At 49.4% G+C, this 24,951-nt stretch overlaps 1 protein-coding gene across 5 annotated transcripts in view; it reads right to left on the bottom strand.

Moving 5' to 3' along the window:
* ALKBH3 (alkB homolog 3, alpha-ketoglutarate dependent dioxygenase) overlaps positions 1–24,951 on the bottom strand; it is a 653,468-nt gene that overhangs the window by 133,702 nt on the left and 494,815 nt on the right. For all 5 annotated transcript variants that reach the window (XR_011279653.1, XM_069623324.1, XM_069623325.1 and 2 more), the window contains one exon: positions 18,995–19,083. Coding sequence is in view for 4 of the 5 variants with exons in the window: in XM_069623324.1 (XP_069479425.1) it covers positions 18,995–19,083 (89 nt within the window). In the remaining variant the exon portion in view is untranslated. The remainder of the gene's footprint in view (positions 1–18,994; positions 19,084–24,951) is intronic.

Consider the following 24,951-nt stretch of genomic DNA (forward strand, 5'->3'; position numbering starts at 1 on the left):
GAAGGGACTCACACTGGCTTCTTTGCCGTCCCTAACAATAGCTAAGAAGCCGTCCCTTTCATGCCCTTTGGAAATATGCTCTGCCGCCATGGAGATACAGTGCCATGCTCCCTGCGGAAAATACCTTGCTCGCCCATTCATCTACACATTTGTCGTCCCTATCAGGAGGGATGTTAGGGTACGCTGCCTGTTTCGAAGTAGCCACAGCTGCCTGCAGCACCAGACTCTCTACAGTGGGGGGTTTTCGACAGGTACTCAGAGTCACTACTGAAGGGGTGGTATTTTTTGTTCAAGTTCTTGTCGACTACCGGATTAGATTCCGGAGTCTCCCAGTTCCTAGCCACCCTTTTTTGCGGTGCCACATGAAAAGGCAAAATGGGATCAGTTTGTGGTCCCATGTGCAGAATGTCTGTGAGATCGTCTTGGTCATAGGGCGAAGGTGGCCTGCTCCAACCCAAATATTCGAGAACTTTTGACATAAGCTGTCTATAAGAAGAGTGTGCATGTTCCCCTGGTTTGGGCTTTCCGAATTCAAGTTCAGGGGAGGCATCAACCCCACTTGCTGTTTGCAAGTTCTCATATAGGTCTTGCATTCTACTTTCCTCAGAGATAAAGCTCTATGGTACATTAAGTGTACCATACTCCAAATGGGGCTCCATCATTGTCAGATTGCTCTTTCTCTTCAAATATAGAAGTAAGAGACTTAAAGAACAATTTTTTCGGGAGTGGAGCATTTATTTTTTTCAGGTAATGTACCCAGAGGCTTCGAAGTCGAAGTCGAAGTCGTCGACATTTTCTTTGTCAGCGCCTTATTTGAAGGGCGCTTGGCTCGGACTGCTTTGCTGGCAAATGTTGCGCAGCTGGTGTCGAAGACTTTGGCGCCGATGTCGACGTCAGGGGTTTAGTAGGTGTCGAGGGCCTGGTGGGCGTCGAAGTCACCACCAGCGTCAAAGTTGTCGATGGAGTTGACAACCTCATCTCAACTTCCCCTTGTCTCGAGTGATCCTTAGATTTTTCAGATCGAGGCCTCTCGATGCGGATCAGTCCTTTTACCCAGGCTCGAGGGTGCAAGGTTTTTGGTCAAGACCTCTCCTTTCGGGCTTCTTTCGAAAGCTCGGTTGGAGCATGGCTTTGCTTGTCGAACATTTTCAACATTTCCTCCCATTCAGCCGGTGTTGATTTTTGGGTAAGGCATGCAATCCTTTCAAGGGAACCGTCAGATGAAGAAGTCAACGAAGGCGACCTTCGGTGCCTCCTCTTCGATTTCTTCGAAGATGACGACTAGTGGTGGGAACCACTCCTCGACCTAGAACGCTTGGCCTTCTTCCTCCGAGGAGAGTCGCCTCTCGACTCGTCGGTCAAAAGCCTAGCAGGTCGGGGCTTATGTGATTTGGAGATTTTTCCTACCTTAAGTTTACCCTTCCGTTCCCTCAAGGCTTTTCCTGTCATGGATTGGCACAACAATCGGTGGTGTTGTGGTCCTCCCTGAGGCACCAGAGACAGATACGATGCAGGTCAGTTAAAGACATCTTCGACCCGCAATCTCTGCATTTCTTAAAACCGGACTTTGGCGTCGACGGTGTCAAAGAAGAAGACATCATTTCTCAATGAAGTAACAGTACAGCAGAGGCGTGCTGAATTCCACACAAAGCAAATGCGGTTTGCGGAAAAACGGAACTGAGGCCAACGAGCGATGCTCCTGCTATATATACTCTTCAATGACATCACCCTCGATGGAGCCCTTCGAGGGACATTGACGCACAGCGCCCTCTGCCGACATTTTTTCAAAGCAGCTGAAGCTGCACATTACATGTCAAAGATGAGGAATACGTGGGAGGACACAATCCATTCAAAAGATGCTTTGCACTTACACCCTTCCTGTTACATTACAAGGAGCCATGTACCTGTGAAATGATAAAGAGCACCTACGAAGACAAATTCAGCACCAAATAGGGTAAAGATGTGTTTGAGAGATGGCCAATTTGGCGGACCAAAAAAAAGATATATGACATGCATCCCACTAAAGCAAAACATCCATCGTTTTTTGTAGGCATGTGTTTTCTGTAATCCAATATTAGTTTTTGGTCTGGGTAGCAAACTAACCATAGGATGCCAGTGAATGTGTTCAGCATTTGTTGCTGCTAATTTATTTATTGTTTTTATGTATTCAATTTTTACCGTACCACGAATACATTAGCTTGCATAAGCGTATGGAAAGACATACTGTACTGTAAACAGAAGAAAACAAAACCTTTTCAATGACCCTCTCGAGCAAGTAGGGGAAAAAGAGTGAAATCATAAGGAGGGACAGGAAGGTGGCGACTGGTAGGCTGTGAAGAGTCAAGGGGCAGAGAGTTCGAGGGTGGTTATGCTAGGTAAAAGTGGGTGAGAACCTGGGTACGTTGAAAATGGTTTGTGTTGCAATGTTGAGGACTAGGGGTAGTCCAAGAAACAGGCTTATGCAGTTTTTAGCACAAAAATACAGGTAAGAGTTGAGGTATAAAGGGTGAAGAGAAGTGGGCCCAGGACAGAGCCTTGTGGGACACACAGGAAGGGGTGTTGTGGAGGAGGTGACGAGTCCCATGAGATGAAGAAGAAATGGTCAGAGATAGGACACCCAGGTGAGTATGGTGTCCTTGAAGCCAAGTAGGAAAACAGTTTGAAGGAGGGAGGGATGCGCCACAGTGTCAAAAGCAACTGAAAGGTGTAGAGTAATTAGAATGGAGGAGAGATGAGAGTGGTGGGTAGTAGTAAAAGAATTGGCGACATGGATGTGTACAGTATCAGTGGAGCATTTGGACTGGAACCCAGATTGGAGGGGGTCTTCCAGTGAGTGTATCTGGAGTTTGTGGACTACACGACTAAAGACTAAGACATCTCTCGGAGGCCTTTAAAGTGGTAGGGAAGAAAAGAGACAGTTCTGTAGAATGAGATCAACAGTTGGCTTCTTTAGCAGAGCTAGGACTGCAGATGTTTTGTAACAGGCTGAGAGAGATAGGCTGAATAAGGCAGAGTGTTGAGGAGAGGTCAATTGGAGTACAGGTTGGGTTGGCAAAGTGAAGGGTCGGCAGATGGAGCAAGGTAGAGGAGTGTATGGGGAAGATGGAAGGAGGGAGAATGAGGGAAGGGGTGAAAGAAATAGAAGGAAGAACAAGGTGTTCCATATTTTGGTAATTTCAATACAGATGTTGGAGGCAAAGCCATCGGCGGAGCGAGGGGAGGAAAGAGCTGTTCTTAGGGGACGGAAGCATGAGCTAAAGAGTCATGGATAGTTGGGGCTTTAGTGTGGTAAGAACTGTGCGTGGAAGTCCTTGCCATTCTGGGTGGACTGTTTTGCTTACAGCACCCACTTCTCCTCAAGAACATCATGGATCATAGGTGACAGCCTAGAACATAAAATAAGCACCATTGCTGCAATGTTCACATAAACATGACACGACAACTCTGCACAAAATGTAACGCCCCTTTTTTAGTCCTTCAGGCTACAACGGCACCATCCAGGCTCCAATGTTTCCCATTATGAAACCAGGACGTCAAGTCCCAGAATGCACAATAAAAAGCAAGACTGGATAATTATGTACAGATTAGAATGTGATAGATCATGGTTAGGAAAGATTTTCTTTTTGCTCCTTTCCATACGTGGACATCTATGGAAACCCCCAACTTTTTGCTGTTTTGAACCTGACCGGACATTTGAAGGTAAGTAAAGCCTTTTTGATTTACTTATGTTCCTTAGCTCATCTGTTTTGGGGTACTGATCAGTCCATATTGCTATCAGCGCAGGTGGACTGTCCCCTATTATGAAATTCCTTGTTTAGTTTCCTTTTTTTATTTAAAAAAAAAAAAAGAAAGAAAAAGTTAAGTGCATTAAGGGTTGTGCATCCCTTTATCTTTTGTTTTGGTAACTTAATGGTGACTTGCATGATGTGTCCAGAACGTGCTGGTTGCAGCAGATATTTTTCTACTGTGTTTAACTTTCTCCCATGCACTTTGGCATTTTACAGCAGAAAGCCTTGTAGGGTATCATGTACTCTAAAATGGCCATGCCACAAGATTTCACTCTGTCCTTTGGCCATCTTGTCTTTTTGCCTTCTTTGTGTCCTCACAGGACCAGATATGCCAAGTATGGTATGGCGGGGCTGCGAGGATAGCTCAGGGACAACGCGTTTGTCTTGGAAGCAAGACAACACAGGTTTGAATCCTGGTCCCACGCTAAGAAACTGGTCTCCGGTACTAAGCGTGTTAAAAAATGATTGGTTAATTATGGTAAGCCATTTCCTGGGCAAAGCATTGGCTTTTCTGGGCAAAGTTGCGATATGGGTCCTTGGGTCTGGTCTCAGTTCACATCCTGGCCAAAGTGTTTCTGTTGCTGGGTAGATGTGGTGGCCGCAGGCTGTTCATGATTGGACATCCCTTGCCAGTTTGAATGGTGCAGATTCTGACCACTAGTGGGCTCCAGGGTGACACAGCTCGAATGTAGGAAAAAAGGACATCTCCAGCAGCCCTTCTTCAGATCATCATTGCAGTCAGGAATCCTTCAAAGAGGAGCATTCCACTGAAGACCCAGAGCTTGTTGTTGCAGCCAAATAGCATTGTTTTGATCAACTGTCGGAGCTAAGCCTGACGCGTTTGTCTGATCTCCTGAAGGCCTTCATTGGTGCTTTAACCCAGAATCTGTGGGAACAACTAGTCTCGACACCTGCTTGAGGATCCTGCCCTTGGAAGCCATCGGAAGTGTCCTTGGGGCAACCAGTGGACAGACAAGGTCCTGCCAGTGATACCTCACTGCATCGGTCACCGTCCTGAGTTCAGACTTGGCACTGCAGACCCTAGACTAGTGAAACAAGAGGCCTTCCATTTCAGTTGCAGCTCTCCAGAACTAAGATGGGGCTTGCAGTACCAGCTTATTTGTTTTCACCACAAGGGTCTTCCGCATGGTCGTCATCGCTGTCTCCCGCATGCATCGTGTCAAGGGGGTCATGTAAGGTCGTCAGCATCATGGTGCCCCCCTTTTTTTTTTTTTACTTCTTTTTATTAACATTTTATAAAATGCACACATGCAGCACTCTGTTCCAACTTTCCCCCCCTCCTTCCCCCTGACACACTTCCTTGTTCCAATACCATTTTATAAACAGGCCAAGCTTGGTTGTAAATGTGCCATATAGTAAAGCAGATTCGCTTACAGAGTCATACATGTGTTGTTAGTCTCATCTATCACCATATCGTATAGTCCCGCGTGTCGCCACGCACATTGTCTCACCGATCACTGCCCGGTTTCGGGTATTGGCGAGGTTGCGTCTGTCGTGTCAGGCTTTTGAAGCAAATAGTGTGTGTATGCGTCCCACAAGCTGCTAGCGTTGCATCGACCACGGGTTAGAGCCCCCCCCCACCCATTTTCCATATCTATACAGTACATTAGGTCAGCCCGCTGTGATATCTTGGGGCTCCATTCCGCCCCACCCCCATTGCATTGCCACCCTTCTATTGCCCAGTATGGGTAAGAAACCAATCAATTTCCTGATGTTTTTAGGGATCCCTTTTGTGTATCCTAACAGGCCTATCAGCGGCTTCGGGTCGATTATCTGTCCTGCGACTCTGCTGATTGTAGCAAACACCTGTTCCCAGTAATGTATTTTTGAGCAGCTCCAGGCCACATGGGGAAAGTCTGCCTGCTCCGTATTGCATCTCCCTGAGGCACCAGGGAAATCTTCCTTCAGCTTAACGGGTGTATAATAGTACTGGTGTATGTATTTATAATGGATGAGCTCGAATCGTGCATTGATTGCCCCTCTTCTGGTGACTTTGCAGCAAAATCTTCACATGTCTTCTGGGATCTCCCACCGCAGGGCTTTCTCCCATTTTCCCTTCGGTGTAGTGCCAGTCGTTTCTCTGGACTGGATACACATAGCATAGCGCTCCAAGGTCCCCTTACGACCTGTAGTGCCCTGAGTATTTTATCCAGCATATGGGAGACCTGTGGTTGATCGGGGAATGTGATGAAAACCTTTTGCAGACTCACTTTCAATCTATAGTACAAAAATACGTCCAAGGACAACAGTGCCCCCTCCCCCTCAGACCCTCCAGCGTTATAAACTTCCCTTCGGGGAATAAGTCTCTGAGGTGTGACAACTCTAGTCTTTTAACCATAGCCACAAACCCCTTCTCACTTGTGACGGGTATCCCAGGTACATGCATTGCCGGGAGCAGGGGTGAAAAAAGGACCTCCCCCCTCTTTTTGTGTTCCATTCGTGACCATGCCCTGCAGGACACCTCTACCAAGTTGTTAGCATGTTGTGTTCTGTCTGATGCCATCAGGATGATCGATCTCCGTAGATCCAGCGCTGCTAATGCCCTTTTTATTTCCACATGTCTCCTCTCCCCTTGCACGTCGTGCCAATGTCTGAGAAATCCTGCTTGCGCCGCATGCTCGAATTCGAAAGGTCTCGAATTCGAGCAGTGCCAGCGAATGGAGATCCTACCATACAGGTTAAGGGGAAGATTTTTCCATCTCAACATGGCATCACACGCTTGATCTAGGGTTCGCAAGTAGTTGCTGTGGTATACTACGTGTCGGTCCCTGGCTGTGCTGATGCCCAGGTATCGGGTTTGCATCATATGCCATTGAAATCCCCATCCGTCCTGGTATTGTACTACCCCTCTGTTAAGGGGAAGATTACAAATTTGGAGGCATTGACCTTTAGGCCCAATATTTCCCCGAAATCTTGGACATCCCTCATAATCGGGTCTAGGTTGTCCTTGGGGTCCTTGACGAATATTACCATGTCATCCGCATAAAGCAACATTATCACCCTATGGGTATATAATCTGACACCCCATTGCAAGTGTAACTCTCTCACCCTTTTGGCAAATGGCTCAATTGTCAGGGCGAAGAGCAGCGGTGAGAGGGGGCATCCCTGTCGCATTCCTCTTTCCAGCGCCATGATTATCGTCAGTTGGGCATTCATCCTCACCCGTGTCACCGGCTGGGTGTGCAGCAATTTGATCATGGCAATATATTGTTTGCCCATCCCCATTCGCCGCAATATGGTGAAAAGGAAAGGCCATTCGACCGAATCGAACGCCTTTGTGCCGTCCAACAGAGCGGCTACAACAGAATCTCTGGGTGTCACCGCCACGATCAGCCCGAACATCCTCCGGAGTCCATACGACGTGGATCGACCCGGGATGAAGCCTGCCTGATAGTGCCTTTACCATTACTGGCATCATGAGTGACAAACGAGATGCTAGGATCTTGGCAAAGATTTTATTATCTATGTTAATCAGTGAGATTGGGCGGTAAGAGGAGCAATCATTGCTGGGTTTATCCTGTTTCAATAACACTACCACCACTGCTTCCCTCAGCGTTTCTAGCAGGTGTCCCGTTTCCACACTGTGTTGGTACATTGCCAACAAATGGGGTCCCAACTTAACTGCATAGTGTTTATAGAATTCAGCCGTGAGCCCGTCAGGCCCCGGCGACTTTCCATTTGGTAGGGATTTTATAGCGTCTGGCACCTCGGCTACCGATATGGGCCGATTTAGGTTTTCCCTCTGAGCATTGGTGCACCAATATAGGGCCACCTGATAAGTATTCCTCTATGTCCGCCTGAGTGGCCTGGGACTGTGAGGAGTATAAATGACTATAGAATTTAAAGAATTGGCGTATCATCTCTGTGTCTTCGAACCAATCTTGTCCCTGTTTGTCTGCTATGGCCAGGACTCTTCCTGGTTGCCTTAGCTAATGTCCTGCCTGGTGCATTCCCCTCCCCCTATTGATAAATATTGCTCAGGTTCCCTAAGTATTTGACCTCCCTGAGTGCAAGGGTTTGGTATTCCTGTAACTGCTTCAGGATTTTGACCTGTTCGCTGTTTGTCAGAGTTGGATTTGCCAACTGTAGAGTGTGTATGCTGCTCTCCTTGGTCATCAGTTCCCTCCTGATCTGCCGGAGTATCGCTGCTTCTTTGGATATACATTCCCGTTTTATTACGCATTTAAAGCTTTCCCACAATTCCCTGGCGGATTTCACCGATCCCACATTCGTTTCAAGGAAGGTGGCTATCGCGAGTGTTAGGCTCTCTCGGAAAACTGTACCCGTGGGGCCTTCGCTCTTGAACCACCATGGGGGTCTCCAGCTCTTCCGGCCCTGTAGTCCCAGTGTCAATATCACTGGGGCGTGGGCCAACAGTGTGCGGGCCAGGATCTCCGCCTCCTGCACCTGCCCTATAAGAGAGTGAGATATAAAACAAAAATCCAGCCTTGACGCAGAGTTATGTGGTGCTGAGTGGCAGGTGTTTTGCCGTGCTGTCTGATTTCTCTCCCGCTACACATCTGCGACCTCCCATGAGATGGTCATGCCCCGTAGCCACTTGGTCCTCTTATTCACGGACCCATGACTCCTCCACGTTTGGTCAAGTTCAGGCTGCATTACCGCATTGAAGTCACCGGCCCAGATTATTTCTGCAGGTGGCATTTCCCCTAGCTGGCGATCCACCCATTCTAGCATATCTATTGCATCTTGGTTGAGACCATAGTAGTTGACTAATGTGTAGAGTTTACCCTGGATAGTACCCTGAACTATGAGGCCTCTCCCCGCCCCATCTCTCACCACCCTCGTTTTTGAAAGCCGGTTGCACTGTGAATGAGGGTGCACACCCCTATCACATACAACGAATAAGTGGAAAAGTATCTGTGGCATCCCCACGGTTTCCCAAATTTGGACTCAGACTTAGGTGTTAGGTGAGTCTCTTGCAGAAATGCTATCCCGATCTGGTGACGCTGCATATAGAGTAGGCTCTTCCGGTGTTTAGTGGGACACTTTACCCCCCTGACATTCCAGGTGCAAAGGTTGAGCGTGGCCATCCCAGTCATATAAGTCTAGGGTGTTCCTTAAATTGACGGCTTCCTGAAAGCACTGCTTGAACGGAAAAAGTGACAAGGAAATAAATTTGAGTGTATCGTATCTGTTCCCCCTCCTCCACCGACAACCCCAATCCATCAGTGATGCATGACGAAGCCCCCCCGCACCCCCAGTCCTGTGATCTCCCTTATTCGAGACTCCCCAGCTTTGGAACTTGAACCTCTTCCCCCATCCCCCGCTGATTACCCCAACTTTTCAGCTTTCCTTTTTCCCCATCCATGTGCACTTAAGCTTCCGCCTGGGGGGTGGTTATGAGCCCAACTTCCTTGCGCACCAATCTACTGTGTTGGATTCCCGTAGTCATATCAAAGTTATGCCCCAACCATCATTCGTGCTTGTTAGGACAGTTTTTCTGAAGTCCACCTAACCATTCAACTGAGGCAGTACAAGACTCCACTCTTAGTATAAGACTGTACCACCTGAGTACATGGCAGCATAGGCAGAGAAGCCAGGCTTATCTTAGGAGGGAGAGAGGGCAGTAGATACAGTACAAGTGAAATGTAATACAAAGGATCCAAAGAAACACTGAAACACTATGTAATGTAAAAATAAAGGATTTATTTAAATACGGGTAGGCCCAGATAAATCTAGGGGTAAGTAAGTACTAACACATTATATAAAATCACAATATAAAAACACAACACTATACTTGAAATCCAAAGACCCAAGTATAAACCTTATTTGGAACACCTAACAGTAGTTCTAGGGAAGTCAAAAACTTGTTATACACATTTAGTATAGGTCAAGCCTATTCTTTGGGCGTAAAACACCAATGGTTACTTTCAGATTACATTCAGTAATACAGGGGCAATAGGCCCTTCCAGTTGTACAGTGACTCTTGGAACAAATCACATAAACAGTCAACTGGACGATATACTTTTGGTGAATAGTGAAACGCGTATCCAAGGTGCAGTAAAAACCTATAACTACACTTGGTCATAACGTACAGTTATACCAGGTGAGTAAAACCTAAGAATGTACTATACAATTACAGATGCTTTTGAAATCAGGGAACCCCCAAATTGAGGTAAGCAATAACTCTGGTAACTTGTTTTGGATGGCACACAGCTAACACAAGGTAAGTAAAACCCACACACTTTAACTTCACAATGAAGGGGAAAGGAAAACCCAATGTCACACTTTACTCACTGGTTATTCTAGGTAGGTAACAACCTAATGTAGACATATTAAGGACAGGCTAGCAGCAAGTCAGGGGAAGCAAGACCCAGTTGGGGGACACTCATACAGTTATCCTAACAGGACTAACCTGGTGATATCAACAGTTGGAGGACACTCATACAATTACCCTACAGGAATAATCTGATGAAACCAACACATTACTTTTGTAAAGAGGCACAACCTAATCACAGGAGGGTAAAATACCTTCACATCTACTTTTTATTAGACTGGTAAAACAGTGGCTAAGGAAGAAAAGAGGTTAACCATACTTTTAATAGGGCATCACACATTCAGGATCAGTAAGAACTTTTGTAACTGTGCACTCTTAGAATTACAGTTACCAACCAACTCTTTACAAGTAAGTAAAACACTTTGGGCCTCATTACGACCCGTGCGGTAACCATGGCGCTAGTAGCGTCACGGTTGCCGCCGGTATTTTACCGATTCCGCCATGGTGAATGGCGGAATTACCACCCCATTCCAAGGTTGGCGGGGCGGTAATTCCCCATTCACCATTGGCCCTTCCCCATTCCCATTTTTGCCCCCATAGGGCTCAATGGAAATGGGGAAGGCGGTAGTTACGGTACCGCAAATTGCGGTACTGTAATTACCTCCAAGGTCCCTTTGCAGGTCCAATCCTTAACAGCTGGTAAAACCAGCCGTTAAGGTAGCGACCCGCAAAGGGACCTCGTAATTAGGCGGTAAGGGGTTAACGGCGCTGCCACCTTTTACGGTGCCGTTAACCCCTTACCGCCTAGGTCGTAATGAGGCCCCTAATTTCTTTTCTAGGCAGAAGTCCCAATCCCTTCAAAGTGTTTCCCTTATTCTTGGAGCATGAGTGTTGTCAGTGGCAGAAGGGGGGTCACTAGGACTAGTGACCAACAGGCAGTGTTAGAAGAAGTTCTTTAGTAGTAAAAGTCAGAGTTTCCTTAGGTAAACTGGCAAACAGGTGAGTACTTTACTTTAGAGTTAGAAGAGGATCCAGGCGCTTCACAGAAGACACCCCAGCAGGATTCTAGCAGTGGGACAGGGTGCACTGGATGAGGGAGCTCCCAATCACAGAAAACACCCCAGGTCTACACAGAAATCCCAACAGGCTTAAGGTAAGTATATACCCAAGCCAACACAGTACCTCAGCAATGAAGAAGAGATTGCAGCAGGCGAACTTCTGGGACTGCAGCCAAATACCCGGTCAGTGGATTCCTTGTCCTGGAGACTGAACACAAGACCTCAAAAGGGACTTTGCAGCAGGGATCGATGAAGAAGGCTCTAGGCAAGATTTCTCTCACGGCTGAATGTGGTTCTGTGGATTTGGCACCTTTTTAAGGAGCACAGAAGACAGAAAAACGCGATTGAATTCTCGTCGTTTTAAAGGTCCAGCACTGTTGTGAGGGGACTTTTCAGTCTCAATTCGTATCTCTGGAGATGCACCAAGATGCCCACGAAGTTTTAGTAAGATTCGGAATTTCGGAAGACCGTGCACCTCACAGTGGCTGGAGGTCCCAGGGTATTGGGGTATTGCAAGAACACAAGGTCGCAGCAACCCGAGGGGTGGCTCAAAATCCAGGTCTTCTTGAGTCTAGTGGGTCTCACCACGCTCTGGGTTCGGGTCGTCGTTTTCAGAGTCCCCAGGTGGATTGGAAGGAAGGGCTGCAGCAGGCTCATGTTACACAGCAGGCTCTCCGGTCGCTGGAAATCGTCTCCGCTACTTTTCCTTCGTCATCCTCTTCGGTTTAAGTTCCAGTGGTCGACATGACTTCAGCTTCCAGGTTTCCAGTATTTATCAGGAACTACAGCACAACCTCTGCATTTTCTCCCCGCATTTTGCAAGAAAGGGGCGTTTGGTTGTCCAATCAGGACAGCCAGCCCCCCACTGGGATTTGTCCCAGTTGAAGCAAGGCGTAAGACAAAGGAAGGGGAAGTTTTGGACTCCTCCCCCACTTCCTGAGCTTACAGACTTACTGGAGCCTGGGCGGGGTTTCCAGGGGACTACCGCCAAAGAAAAAACCCACACAAAAGAATTTACCACCGTGGATGTCAGGGGAAGGAACAAGAAATGACAAGAAACACTAAAATGGCAGAAAAAGAAGACAGGGGCCATTTTGGTAAAATGAGCACCTATAGGTGCCTTTACTGCAGCTGTGATCACAGCCCGCGGTAAAGGTGCACCAAATTGGTAAAAGGTATCACTGCCACCAGCCATTAAAGGTAAGCTTGTCACTGTAACAGAATTGTTACAGTTTTAATGTCAAGGAGGATACATTGTATCTCCCCAGTGGAGTGTGCTGGTTTCACCTAACAAAATGTAAAAGGGATCCAAACATCCTTTCTACCCTTGGGAACTGTAGTTCACTCAAGGTTAGTACAAGAAAGTTAAATGGGGAGCCCCTAGGGCAACCCAGCAACAACAGGCACTTATTGCCAATAAGTTGTTAAACATGATAACTTTAAAAAGACACTCTGGAGAGTCTTAAAAATGACACCCATAAAAAGAGTTAAAGATTAGGTGAGTGTGGAAAAAGGTTCCCACTTACTGAGGTATTAATGAAAAATATCCCCCCAGAAAAGCAAAACGTTCTGGAGTTGAACCAGGAAAGGAAGATTTACCAGCTCTGTGGAAATTTTACCTAACAGTGCTGTGTTACATTAAAGGATATACTGTCGAAGAGCTGCATCAGTCATTGTTCCACGGCCGTCGGGTAGGTCCACGCTGCATCGTCAGAAAGTTTGTGGCCTCCTCTGGGGTGTTAAAGAAGAGCGCCTGACCATCATGCTCGACTCGCAGTCTGGCCGGGAACATCATTGCGTATTGTATCCCCGATCCAGCAGCTGTCTCTTGTCTCCAATGAACATCTTCCTGGATGCCTGCACTTTATCAGAGAAGTCCGGAAACAGTCTAATTCTGTTGCCCTTGTAAATTACTTCCCCTTTTCCTCTAGCCTTCCGGAGCACCACGTCTCTGTCCCGGTAGTTGAGTAAATGAGCAATTATTGGACGGGGCGGCGCACCTGGGATTGGTCTTCTGCCATGAGGAATTCTCTGCGCCCTTTCAACTATGCATACCGCAGACAACCCCTCCTGGGCCCAGCACTTCCTGCAGTATCCCTTCCACAAGGGATTCCATGTTCTTCTGGCATGCTGTTTCTGGAATATCGACAATCCTGAGGTTGTTCCTCCTCGATCTGGATTCCAGGTCGTCCTGTTTATCAATGAGTTCTTTCAGTGCTCATTTCACCTTCGACATCTCCCTGGCCGAGGATGTCGACACGTCTTCCACCTCCGACACTCTCCTCTCTGCTTCGTCCAACCTCTGTCCGCGTTTGTCCTGCCGGACCTGCATGTGGTCTACCTTGAGGGTCAATTAATCCAGGTTCCCATCCAAGGATTGGATACTGGATTGCAACTGGGAGAATATCTCTTTGATATCCTGAAATGCCCCACCTTAGTGTTACGAAGAATTCTCATAAAAGTGCTAATTCCCTTCACCTTAGAGACCCCCAGCAACTTTGCTGTATTTTGAGGACTGTTTTTTTTTTACCTGGAGAGAGTGTGAGCCTTTTTTCCCACTCTCTCATGTATTTTGATGTGTGTTTTACTCTTGTGTTCTTTGATTGAGGTGTTTTAAGATAACTCCATAGGCATAATCTTTTCATGTGTGTTACACAGCACCCTCAGTGCAGTAACACAGGGAAGCTTTTTAGGCTCTCCCAAGGTTTAAATACCTTCTCTCGGATAAACTACTGTTTCCCAGAGCATGTAAAGTTAAATTGACTTTACTAGTCTTTTTAAATTCCTAGACCCAGCACACACTATCTTACCATAGAGTGCTGGAGGGGTTACCTAGTATCCCCTGGGTCTAAAAACTCATTTAGCAGTCGATTGCTACCCTTTCCTATCGAAATGGCTGGTGGCAGTGGTTTTACAACGAACTACCATGATTTTTCCTGACCGCGTACACCGGTAGCTAAAAATCACGGGAGCCATGTTCTTCAAGATGGCGCTATAAACCCCTTTGTTTAAACAGGTTCCGGTCTTCTTTTTACGCCATTACTTTTTGGAAAGGTCCTTCTAGTGTTTGTCTCTGTGCGCCAAACTAGGTTTGGTCCCTTTGTTTCTATGCCTTTGGCGGGCTTCAGGACTGAAGACCGCCTCTGGCGTCTGAGTGTCTTGGGTGCGCAAGAAGTGAGCGAGGTGCCCGAAACTCCCTGTGCTTAGTTTCCTAGGAGACCCAAATGCAATCTGGTGTGATTGGCTGGCTGACTGTCCAGTAAGGACAGCCACCCTGCTGGGTGAGTGGCAGCTAGGCTGGAATGAAAGGTAGAAAACTGTTTAAAAGGCAAGTCTCTTGGCTTGGAAGGCAGAGTCGACCACTGGAACGAAAGAACCAAAGACGAGCTGGAAGAAGACGGCTGCTGCAACTACTGGACCATTGGTTTGCCCGGTGGAGCCCTGCTGCAGGTCCGAATCGCCTGGTTCATCTCGACAGAGAAACCCCTTCAAGGACGACTTCTTCCTTTGAGTTGGTAGGACCAATCAACTTGTAAGCCACCTGGATACCCATCGTCGGAAGAGTCGGTCCACTTGATCCTGGCGCAGCACCCACTCGTGGCACAAGCGCAGCTCTCTGCTGAGTGAGTCGGCGATGGTGTTTTTTATCCCTGCCAGATGAAAGGGTACCAGAAACATTGCTTGGGCGACGGCCCAATGCCACAGATCCTGGGCTTCCTTGGATAGGGCAGGGGATCTGGTTCCGCCCTGCCTCCGAATGTAAAACATTGTGGTGGTGTTGTCGGTGAAGATCCTCACCACCTTGCCCTTGAGGGACGGAAGGAAGGACCTGAGGGCCCAGAACACTGCACGGAGCTCCAAGATGTTGATGTGGAGTGTCTTCTCCTCCGGGAGCCAAAGGCCTCTCGTGTGGAGACCCCCGGTGTGCGCTCCCCAACCTTCCAGGGAGGCATCTGTCGTCACCGTCACCTGGTGGGCCGGGACTAGGAAACCTGTTCCCGCCGTCAGATGAGAGCGGATACCCCACCATCGTATCGCCCGACGGAACGCTTCGTCGAGCGGGATCCTGTCCTCGAAGCTGCCTGTCGGCTGGATCCAGTGGGCGTCAAGGAATTCTTGCAAGGGCCGCATCCGAGGTCTGCAGTGGCACACCAGATAAATGCAGGAGGACATCATTCCGAGGAGGGACTTGATAGACCTCACTCTGGCCACGTCCGTGGCCAGCAGACGTTGCACCTTTCCCAGGATGGTCCTTATCCTTTCCTCCGACGGGGAGGCCCGCCGCGCCACTGTGTCGAGCTGTGCTCCCAGAAACAGGGCTACTTGCGACAGGACCAGGTGGGATTTTGGAAAGTTGATGGAGAACCCCAGGTCCGTGACCAGCTGGACGGTCTTCGCAGTGTGTTCCACGGCGAGCTCCCTTGTCCTTGCCCGTATGAGCCAGTCGTCCAGGTAGGGGTAGACGTGGATCCCCTGCAGGTGCAGCCGCGCCGCCACCGGTGCTAGGCACTTGGTGAACTCCCTGGGCGCCGATTTTAATCCGAACGGGAGGGCCTTGAACTGGTAGTGTCGCCCTTTGACCACGGACCTGAGGAACTTTTGGTGTCTCTTTAGAATAGGGATGTGGAAGTATGCATCCTCCAAGTCCAACGACGACAGGAAATCGCCCTCCTCCAGCTGTCCTAGCACGTGCTGGAGGGTGATCATCCGGAACTTCTGTGCCTTGATGTATTTGTTCAGTCGTCGCAGGTCCAGGATGGGACGCCATCCTCCTGTCTTCTTCTTTACGAAGAAGTATCTTGAGTAAACTCCGGAGCCCCGAAGCCTCTTTGGAACGAGCTCGATGGCACCTTTCCTGAGCATCGCCCTTACTTCCAACAGCAGTTGAGAGACGTGATGTTCCTTCCTGGCCACGGGAGGAACGCGGGGGCACTTCTTCTGGAACTCAAGGACGTGCCCCAGGGCCAGGGCGTCCAGCACCCAACGGTCGGTGGAGATGGACTCCCACACGCCGATGAACTTCGTCAGCCGGCCTCCCACCGACGGTTGGTTCAATCTTGCTTGGAGGCCGCTTTGCCTCCTTGGCCACCTTGGCGACGACGGCGGGATCCACCTGACTTGCCGCGTCCCCTGTAGGCCTCCTGCGACGAAGATCTTGCCGCTTGACGGTACGTAGAGGAGCTGCTGCCGGCTCCCTTGGAGGCACCCTGTCTGCCTCCGGAGCTCTGAAAGGACGGCCGTGCTGTTGGAGCACACCCAGTGCACGGGCCGTCTCCGTGTCCGTCTTGATCGCCTGAAGGGACTCATCAACCGCCTTGCCAAAAAGGTTGTTCCCATCGAAGGGCATGTCCAAAACCTTGGTCTGTACGTCCTGGCGGAAATCCGTCGCCTTGAGCCATCCTCGTCGTCTCAGGCAAACGCTGTTGCCCAACTGATGGAAACCGGTGTCGGCGATGTCCGTAGCCACCGTAATGGCGTGGTCCGAGGCAATCTCACCTTCCTGTAAGATTTCCAGGGCCTCAGCCCTCTTGGTGTCCGGAAGGAAGTCCAACAGAGGGGCGATCTTGAACCACAACTCCCTGTCGTAGCGGGCTACGATGGCCAGGGCGTTGGCCGCCTTGATGGTCGTCGCTGCAGATGAGATGACCCGTCGTCCCATCGCATCCAGCTTCCTACCCTCGCCGTCCAGCGGGGTGGTTGAAGTTGAGGCCGATGCCCCCCCGCTTTCTTCTTGGCCGCCGCCGAAACGACCGAATCCGGGGTAGGTTGCACCCTAAAGGCACAAGGGGGCAGTGTCGGGGACCCGCTACTTCTTCTCGTACCGGTCCATCTTCGCAGGAGCCGTGGCAGGGTCCTTGAGGAGTGTGAGCTCCTCATCCCAGATGTCATCAAGAAGCGGTAGGGCGAGGACTGTCTTCCTTTTAGCCTCGCGCCGTTGGTAAAGGAACCCTTCCTTCTTCTTTTCTTCGGGGCAGAGCTGGAAGAGCTCGGAAGCCCTGGAAATCATAGCATAGAAGGATCCAATCTCGTCCGGCGGGGACGCCCGAGCAGGGGGCGACGGGGGACACGTCCCGTCATCGCCTCCGTCGTCATCCGTACCCGTCGTAGTCGTGTCCATGCCTGTATCATCCCCGTGGGTAGTGGACCGGGGGGAAGGCAGAGAAGGCCGCAGAGGCGGGAGAGGAGGCCCAGGATGCGTCCTCCTCCTCTTAAGTGGTGGGCTCTCCGAAGGTCCTGGCTCCGGTTCCCCCGTCGGGTCTGGTTCAGGTACCTCCGTCGGGGGAAGGGGCAACCTAGTCCTTATCTCCGAGCATAAGGACTGGATGGCTGACAAGATGGCCGCCGAGGTGTCCTGCGGTGCCGGAAACGACGGGAGCCAGGGCTCTTGAGGAGCCTCGTCTGCGACACCGTCGCTCTCGTCGTCGCCCTCGTCGGGATCCCTCCCGCTGGGCTGTGCCTCTTCCACGACTTGGATGAGCTCCTCTTCAGTGGTCGTGTCCGTATCCACGATGGCCACCAGCCCCTTCCCCACCCTTTCCAACGAGGACTTCGTGGGGGTCTTCTCGATGGGCCTGAAAGACGACTCCCTCCACGGTGGTAGGGAGACTCTGGTACCTGAGGGTGCCTCCACTGGTGTAGCCTCCACAGGCTGAGCCAGGGCCGCGACGACATCCTCAATCGAGGTCTTAGCAGGGTGAATTAAGGCCAACGTCACCTTCTGTACGCCTGGGGCCTATACCTTGGGGGGAAGGTCCGAGCCTCGCGCCCCCTCTGCCGGAATCTTCGAGATCGACCGGGGCCTCTTCAGAAGCTTCGCCGGGTTCTCGGACTTCCTCTTAACCGAGCCAGAGCGTTGGCTGGTGGTTGATGGCACCAGGGAGGATGCGCCCTGCCTGGCAGCCAAGGAGCCAGACCGTTCGGCGCTCCCGGTGCCCGCGCACTCGCGCTGCTTAGCCTTTTGTTGGGCCCCCGTCGCCGGGGCGCCCTCACAGGACTTAGAAGACCGCTCAGACTTCTTTTTCTTCTTCTCGCCTGACGGGCTCTTCCCTTCCAGCCAGTTGGCGAGACGGAGGAGGCGATCCTTCATGGTCCGCTCCGACATGTTCCCACAAAACGCGCAGTCCTTTTCCTTGTGCGTCTTGTCCTCATTGAGACAGTAGAGGCATAACGAATGCTCGTCCTCCTTGAAAACGTTCTGAAGCTGGCATCCAGGGCAGGTCCTGAACAGCTTCCTGGGCGTCGAGCTCCCTTTCTCCTGGGCCATGACCGGGGTAGGCCTCGGAACTTCTGGAATCCTCCAAAAGCGTAACTCGATGAAATCTTCACCCTTGAGGGGCGTAGAAACTCCGAAACTGATCCCCGTTGATCGGATGTAGATACGGTGGAGCTTGAGGCTCTATTTAACCGAGAAAAAAAAATCTCCTGAAAAAAGCCAAAAACGCAGCAAAAGCTCGAGAGCTACAGCACAAGGACTCCCAACACTTGAACGTGCGGTAAAAATCTGAGGATGGCTGCCAGGGGCGGGGCTTAGGGAGAGGGCAACATTGGCTGGGGGCAGTATGACCCAGAGACCAGTGATTGGTTACTACTGAGAAAGACAGATCAGAAACGAAACCGATACTGATTTTTTCTATACCGAGGATTCCCGGCCTGACGACAGGGAATATTCATGAGCATGTGAATCCATGCCAGACCCCATGCTGGAGAAAGATAATTTGCCTAGGATTGAAAAATCTAAACAAGCAGAAAAGCCAGGATTAAGGTACAATTTCTTGGTCCACAGCAAACCATTTACCCAAGCATCTCAGCAGTGGCATCTTCTATCATCCTCCACAACAATATCATGTAAAAGAGTACCTCTAGGAAAATGACAGCAAGAAAATACCCACGTGAGGATTGGGCTGCATCGTATTGTTGGAGTAAGTGTAGGGAAGCTCCCCGTACCAGGCAGTCAGCCTCGGCTCCTGGTAAGAATGGTCTGCAAAGGGAAAAAATATCACATATTTAGATCTTAACGCAGTCCCTCCTGCAACAAACAGCAGTGTTGGCAAAAGCACAGCACAGCCTTTGGAAAGCATGCTCTGTTCCCTCTACCTCACCATTTAATTATATTCTGTACAGCAGATTCAGATACGAATGCCAGAAGATTGGTCCAATGTCACTGATTAAAATTACTAATGGGTACCAAAGACTCCCAAAATTGTCCTAAGTAATAATGAAGACATGCATTACTTACCATAAAAGCATTTCTGAGGATTGTATGTGCTAAGATTCACATGCTGTGCATATAGTCCGACATCCAGTGGTCACCGCAGAGTATTGCATCTTGTCTTTGAGAATCGAAAGGGGACGTCGACATGGGCGTGCCTGTAACACTATCTCTAACGTGACATGTAGTGTACCCAAAATCAGTCGCGCGTCGAGGTCCCTCCAATTATATTTTTTCTGCTGTGAGGGAGCTTACGACAATCGTGAGTACAGAAAAGAGAGAAAGTAGTAAGATGTCTATGTTCCTTCCATCCAAGCGGGGAGGAAGGGTGGGCGCATGGGAGTCTAAGCAGATACAATCATTAGAAATGCTTTTACGGTAAAGTAATGCATGTCTTCTGATGCTTGTTAATCTGCTTAGAATCACATGCTGTGCATAGACTAGCGAGCAGTACCCAGAGCTGGAAGTGGGTTGTGAGAAGGAACAGTAGTGAAAAGATGTCTTCGTACTGCTTGCCCCACCTGAGAGTCAGACCTAGAATTAGTGTCTAGGCAATAGTGTTTTGTAAAGGTGTGTACAGAACTCCAGGTTGCCGCTTTGCAAATGGACTCTAGGGGAACATTCGCAATGAATGCTATGGAAGCCCCAGTGCCATGAGTACAACGTGCTCTAGGCTTGAAGGGCAGTTCTCTCTTAGCAAGAGTGTAACAGAGTGTGATGCATTTGACAATCCACCTAGAGATCGTTGATTTGGAGACAGGGTCTCCTTCTCTACCTGCTGCCACCAAAACAAAAAACTGATTTGTCTTTCTTAGTGGTCGAGTTCTTTCCATGTAAAAAATGACTGCTCTGCGTACATCTAGTGTGTGCAGGCTTCTTTCCCCCATGTTTGAGGGGTTCTGAAAGAATGTTGGTAGTTCTATGGATTGGTTCACATGGAACTTTGAAATTAATTTAGGCGCAAACCTAGGGTGAGTGCGCAGAACCACCTTACCTCTGAACTGTAACAAAGGGGTCTTGAACAGAGCGCTTGTAGTTCACTGACTCTCCTAATGGAAGTAATGGCTATTAAAAAGGCAGTCTTGTAGGTGAGATCTTTGAGACTTGCTTTATGCATGGGCTCGAAAGGAGAACCCATAAGTCTAGTCAACACCACGTTAAGGTCCCATCCGGAAGCTGGGTTAGAAATGGGAGGCTGAATTCTCTTTACTCCCTCCATGAAAGCCTTAATAACTGGTATCTTCCACCACAACACCTTTTGTTGTGATGTAGTGTAGGCTGAAAGAGCAGCTAAGTGAACTTTTAGAGAGTTAAAGACCAGGCCTGAGTCAACTAAATGAGTCAGATACAAGACGATATGTGTAGGAAAGCACTCAATGGGGTTGATGCTCTTAGAGTTGCACTAGATGACAAAACACTTCCACTTACTGGAATAGCAATAACATGTGTTAGGTTTTCTTGCCTCTCTGAGTATGTCCATACATCTCTGAGGGAGTAGCAGGTGCCCAAACTCTATGACTTCATGAGCCAGGCCGCTAAATTCAGTGTCTGCAGGCATGGGTGAAGCGTCTCCCCTTTGTCTTGCGACAACATGTTGTATGGGCAAGGCAGTTTCATTTGAGGGGATAGGGACATCTCCATCAAATGAGCGAACCATGGTTGGCGGGCCCACATGGGGCCACCAATATAATTGGGACTGGTTCCTGGTGCATTTTGTGCACTATTTTGTTGAGTAGCGGACTCGGGTGGAAAAGCGTAAACTAATTTCCCTGACCATGTTATCCAGAGTCCGTTCCTTTTGAAATGGTTCTGGGGGTACCTGGAGGTGTAATCTTGGCATTGGGCATTCTCCAGAGTTGCGTACAAGTCGATCTCTGGGAAGCCCCATTCTGCGAAGACGTTGGAGACGATGTCTTCATGTAATTGCCATTCGTACTCCATGGGTAGTGGGACATCTCTGCGGAGTACGTCTGCCAGAAGATTGAGTTCCCCTGGAACATGTTGTGACAACAGGAACATGTTGTGTTTAAGAGCCAACTTTCAAATGTTCTGGGACAGTTTGGACAGCCTTGGAGAGCAAGTTCCCCCTTGCTTGTTCAGATAGTACATGGCCGTGGTGCTGTTTGTGAGGATCAGGTCTGTCTTTCCCTTCAGTTGTGTCTGGAAAGCTTTCAGTGCTTTGAATACTGCTAACAGTTCCAAAAGGTTTATGTGGTTGGATGCTATGTCTGACAACCAAACTCTGTGCGCTGTCTGTTGAAGCAGGTGAGCTCCCCACCCTGTGAGAGATGCGTCTGTAGTTAGAGTGGCCTCCACTGAGGGGGTGGTGAAGGATTTCCCCTTCAAGAGGTTCTCCCTCGATCACCACCGTAGCGAGCGAGAGAGCTGGCAAGACAACCACTAGATCGTCCCATTGTCCGCTGGCCTGACACCACTGGCTGTTGAGCCACTGCATTGGACGCATGCACGCGTGAGGAACTAAATAAATGCATGACGCCATCATTCCCAACAGTCGCATAGCCTTGCGTACCATTACCTCTCGACCTGCTACATATTGAGGGATTTGAAACAGCATGTTTTGGACCCTCTCGGTGGAGGAGAAGACAAGGCCGTCCTTTGTTCGAATTAGAGACCCTAGGAATTGCTTGACCTGACTGGTGTCTAGGCTGGATTTCTTATCGTTGATGGAGAATCCCAGACTGAATAGAAGATCTATAGTTCTTTGGGTATTTGACAGACATGTTTCGTAGGAGTCCCCTGTTATGAGCCAGTCGTCGAGGTAAGGATAAACTGGAATGGATTGCCTGTGCAGGTGTGCTGCTGCGACTGCCAGTACCCTTCGTAAATACCCTTGGTGCAGAGGCTATGCCGAAGGGTAGTACCTTGAACTGATAGTGCTTGTCTTGTATCATGAATCTGAGGTATTTTCTGCGCGCCGGCAACATTGAAATATGAAAGTATGCATTTTTCATGTCCAATGTTGCCATGTAATCCACCTGTGCGAGCAGGGAAATTACCTCTTGCAGAGTGACCATACAAAACTTTTGGGGCTTCACAAATTTGTTCGCTGGGCACAAATCTAGTACAGGGCGCATGGTGAGATCCTTTTTGGGTACAAGGAAGTACACTGAATAAATACCCTTGTTTACCTATAGAAGAGGTACGACTTCTATGGCGCCCTTTTCCTGCAGGTTCTCGACTTCTTGTAGCAGGATGTGCAGATGTTCTGGTGTCTTGCTTGTGGCGGTCTGGGATCTGGCAGAATTCTATACAGTATCTGTGGGGGACGGTCTTTAGCACCCACTGATCTGTAGTTACTCCCTCCCATGCTTGAAGAAATTATGTTAGCTGGCCCCCGACCGGGGATGCATGGGAGGGGACCCAGAACTGCGGGTCATTTCTGGCCTGAGGCCGGGGAGCCTCAAGGGGTAGAATTCCAGCCCCTTCCTTTACCATGTCGTTGCCCCTTTATAGGGTATGGGGTGGTGTAGCTGCTGGTTCCTTGGGAAGAGGACCAGTTATTCCCCAAACTGTATTGATTTTGAGGAAACCGTTGCCCACGAAACAAACGTCTATTCCCGCTTCCTCTTCTTTGAGAAGGTCTCTGGGTGATCCGATCCAGAGTCTTAAGAGTGTCATGCTCCTTTTTTGCAGTTCTGAGGGCTTCATCCACTGCTTTCCCAAATAAATTAATCTCCTCCACTGGTTTATTTATAAGTGAAGCTTGTGTTTCTGGCTTGAACGCAGAGTTCCTAAGTCATGTGTGCCTTTTCAGGAGGGTACCTTGAGCCAAAGATCTTCCTGCTGCCTCTGCTGCATCCAAAGTATTCTTTAGCATACTTTGGTTAACTTGTCTGCCCTCTGCCACTGTTGAGAGCAGACGGGTTCGCAGTGGCTCCAGGACTTCTTAAAGGCCCTCCTCTAGCTTGGCCCATTGCGCATCAGCATAGCTGGCCAACAACGTTGTATTGTTTGCGATGCGAGTGGATTAAACCGCTGCCCAGTGATCTTTTTCTCCTAGAGCATACAGTCTCTTACATTCCTTGTCAGGCAGTGCCTCCCCAGTAGATAGGGGAACCCCTGCTCTTTTCCTGGTAGTTGTAACAACCAGTGAATCTGGAGAAGAATGACCCCTGATGTAGAGCGGGTCAAAGGGGGAGGGTCGGAAAAGTTTCTCTACCCTCGGATTCACTGCTCTAGTAAGTGCAGGTGTTCATAAAGAAGGGGCCAATCTCCTCTTAATTGAATTTAGTAGAGGAATAGCTTGGCTCGCAGGTGGTTTTTCTTTCAAAATGTCTTCCACAAGATCAGCCTCTGGAACAGCTTCTTGAGTAGCAATATGGAAGTGTTCCGCTGCTTTCCTCAATATGGCATTGAAAGCCATTTGATCGTCCACCGGGGAGGCCTGTCGAGTGGGGGTGGTTTGAGGCAAATCCAAGCACAAGGCATCAGGTTCCGGTGTTGGAGTAGGTGACAGCCAAGGGCGAGGATCAATGGAATCTGGTTCCACTCCCCAACCCTCAGTGGGGTCTCCATAAACCTCCTCAGAGTCAATAAAGGCCTCTTCATTTTGAGTCTCCTCCTCAGTGAGGTCATAAATATGCTCCTCTTCTTCCTCATCTTGAGTAGGGTCAATGACCCTCTGTAGTCTAGCCACAGGGAGAGGGGGATTTTCCTCCCTAGACCTCTTGGGTGTGGACTTCTCAGAGTTCCACAAACCTCTCTAGCCTGTCCATACATCCTTCAAATTTTTCTCTGGTCTAAACCGATTAACCAAAGCGGTCCAGGGATGGAAAGGGCTCTTCTAGTCGATCATCCGTTTGCAATTGTCGAGATCTCTTCTTTAACGCTGAAGTAATCCCTTCAGGATCTTCCGAAAAGTCTTCTTAGGGTTCCGACAGTTGACTCGTGTCCCTTTGTTTGTCTATGGGCCTTTCCGTAGGCTCCGGTAAATCCTTCGGCCTATCCTTAGATCTCGACAAATCCTTGTGCTTGTCCTTGGGTTTCGATAAATCCTTAGGTTTCTGTTCCTGAGAATCCACTGAAATTATCCTGGCAATGCTCTCAGTAATCACCTCAGAATTCGAAAGTGCTGATGTTCGGGCCTCTGGTTGCGCGACTACTTTCGGGGCCTTTCCGGCCGTGGATGCTTTCTTCTGATGCGTCTCGACGGGTGGGTGGATATTGGCGCCGCATCCTTACATTTTAGATGGCTCAGTCGCAAGACCCGCTTGCGGGGAGGGCTGCCGACCTTGACGGTCAGCGGGCAAGGCTGAAGTTTTCAGTGTGCCCGTTGGTGCTATGCACCGCTTCGACGTCCCTGGGGTTGTGTGTTTAGCGTGTGTAATATGTGCATCTATGTCGTCGGGGTGTACATTCCCATAGCATGACCTGAGTCTTGCCTAGCGGGGCCGGGGACAGACGACGCGGAGCGAGAATGCTCCGCCGAGAGGTCAATCGCCTCCGAATCGGAGGCTTGTTCGTCACTCAGCCCCTCGTCACAATCGGCGGTTGTGGCAGCGGGAGAACCAGACTCGGCCTGCAACATTCCATAGGCCGCCCACCGCTTAACACAGCGCTCCTTTAGAGTTTTCGGGCGCAGGAACTTGCAAGCGTTTTGTCGTGATTAAGGGGTAA

Source organism: Ambystoma mexicanum, chromosome 11, assembly GCF_040938575.1.
Source record: "Ambystoma mexicanum isolate Mex_15411 chromosome 11, UKY_AmexF1_1, whole genome shotgun sequence".
Classification (NCBI taxonomy): Eukaryota; Metazoa; Chordata; class Amphibia; order Caudata; family Ambystomatidae; genus Ambystoma; species Ambystoma mexicanum.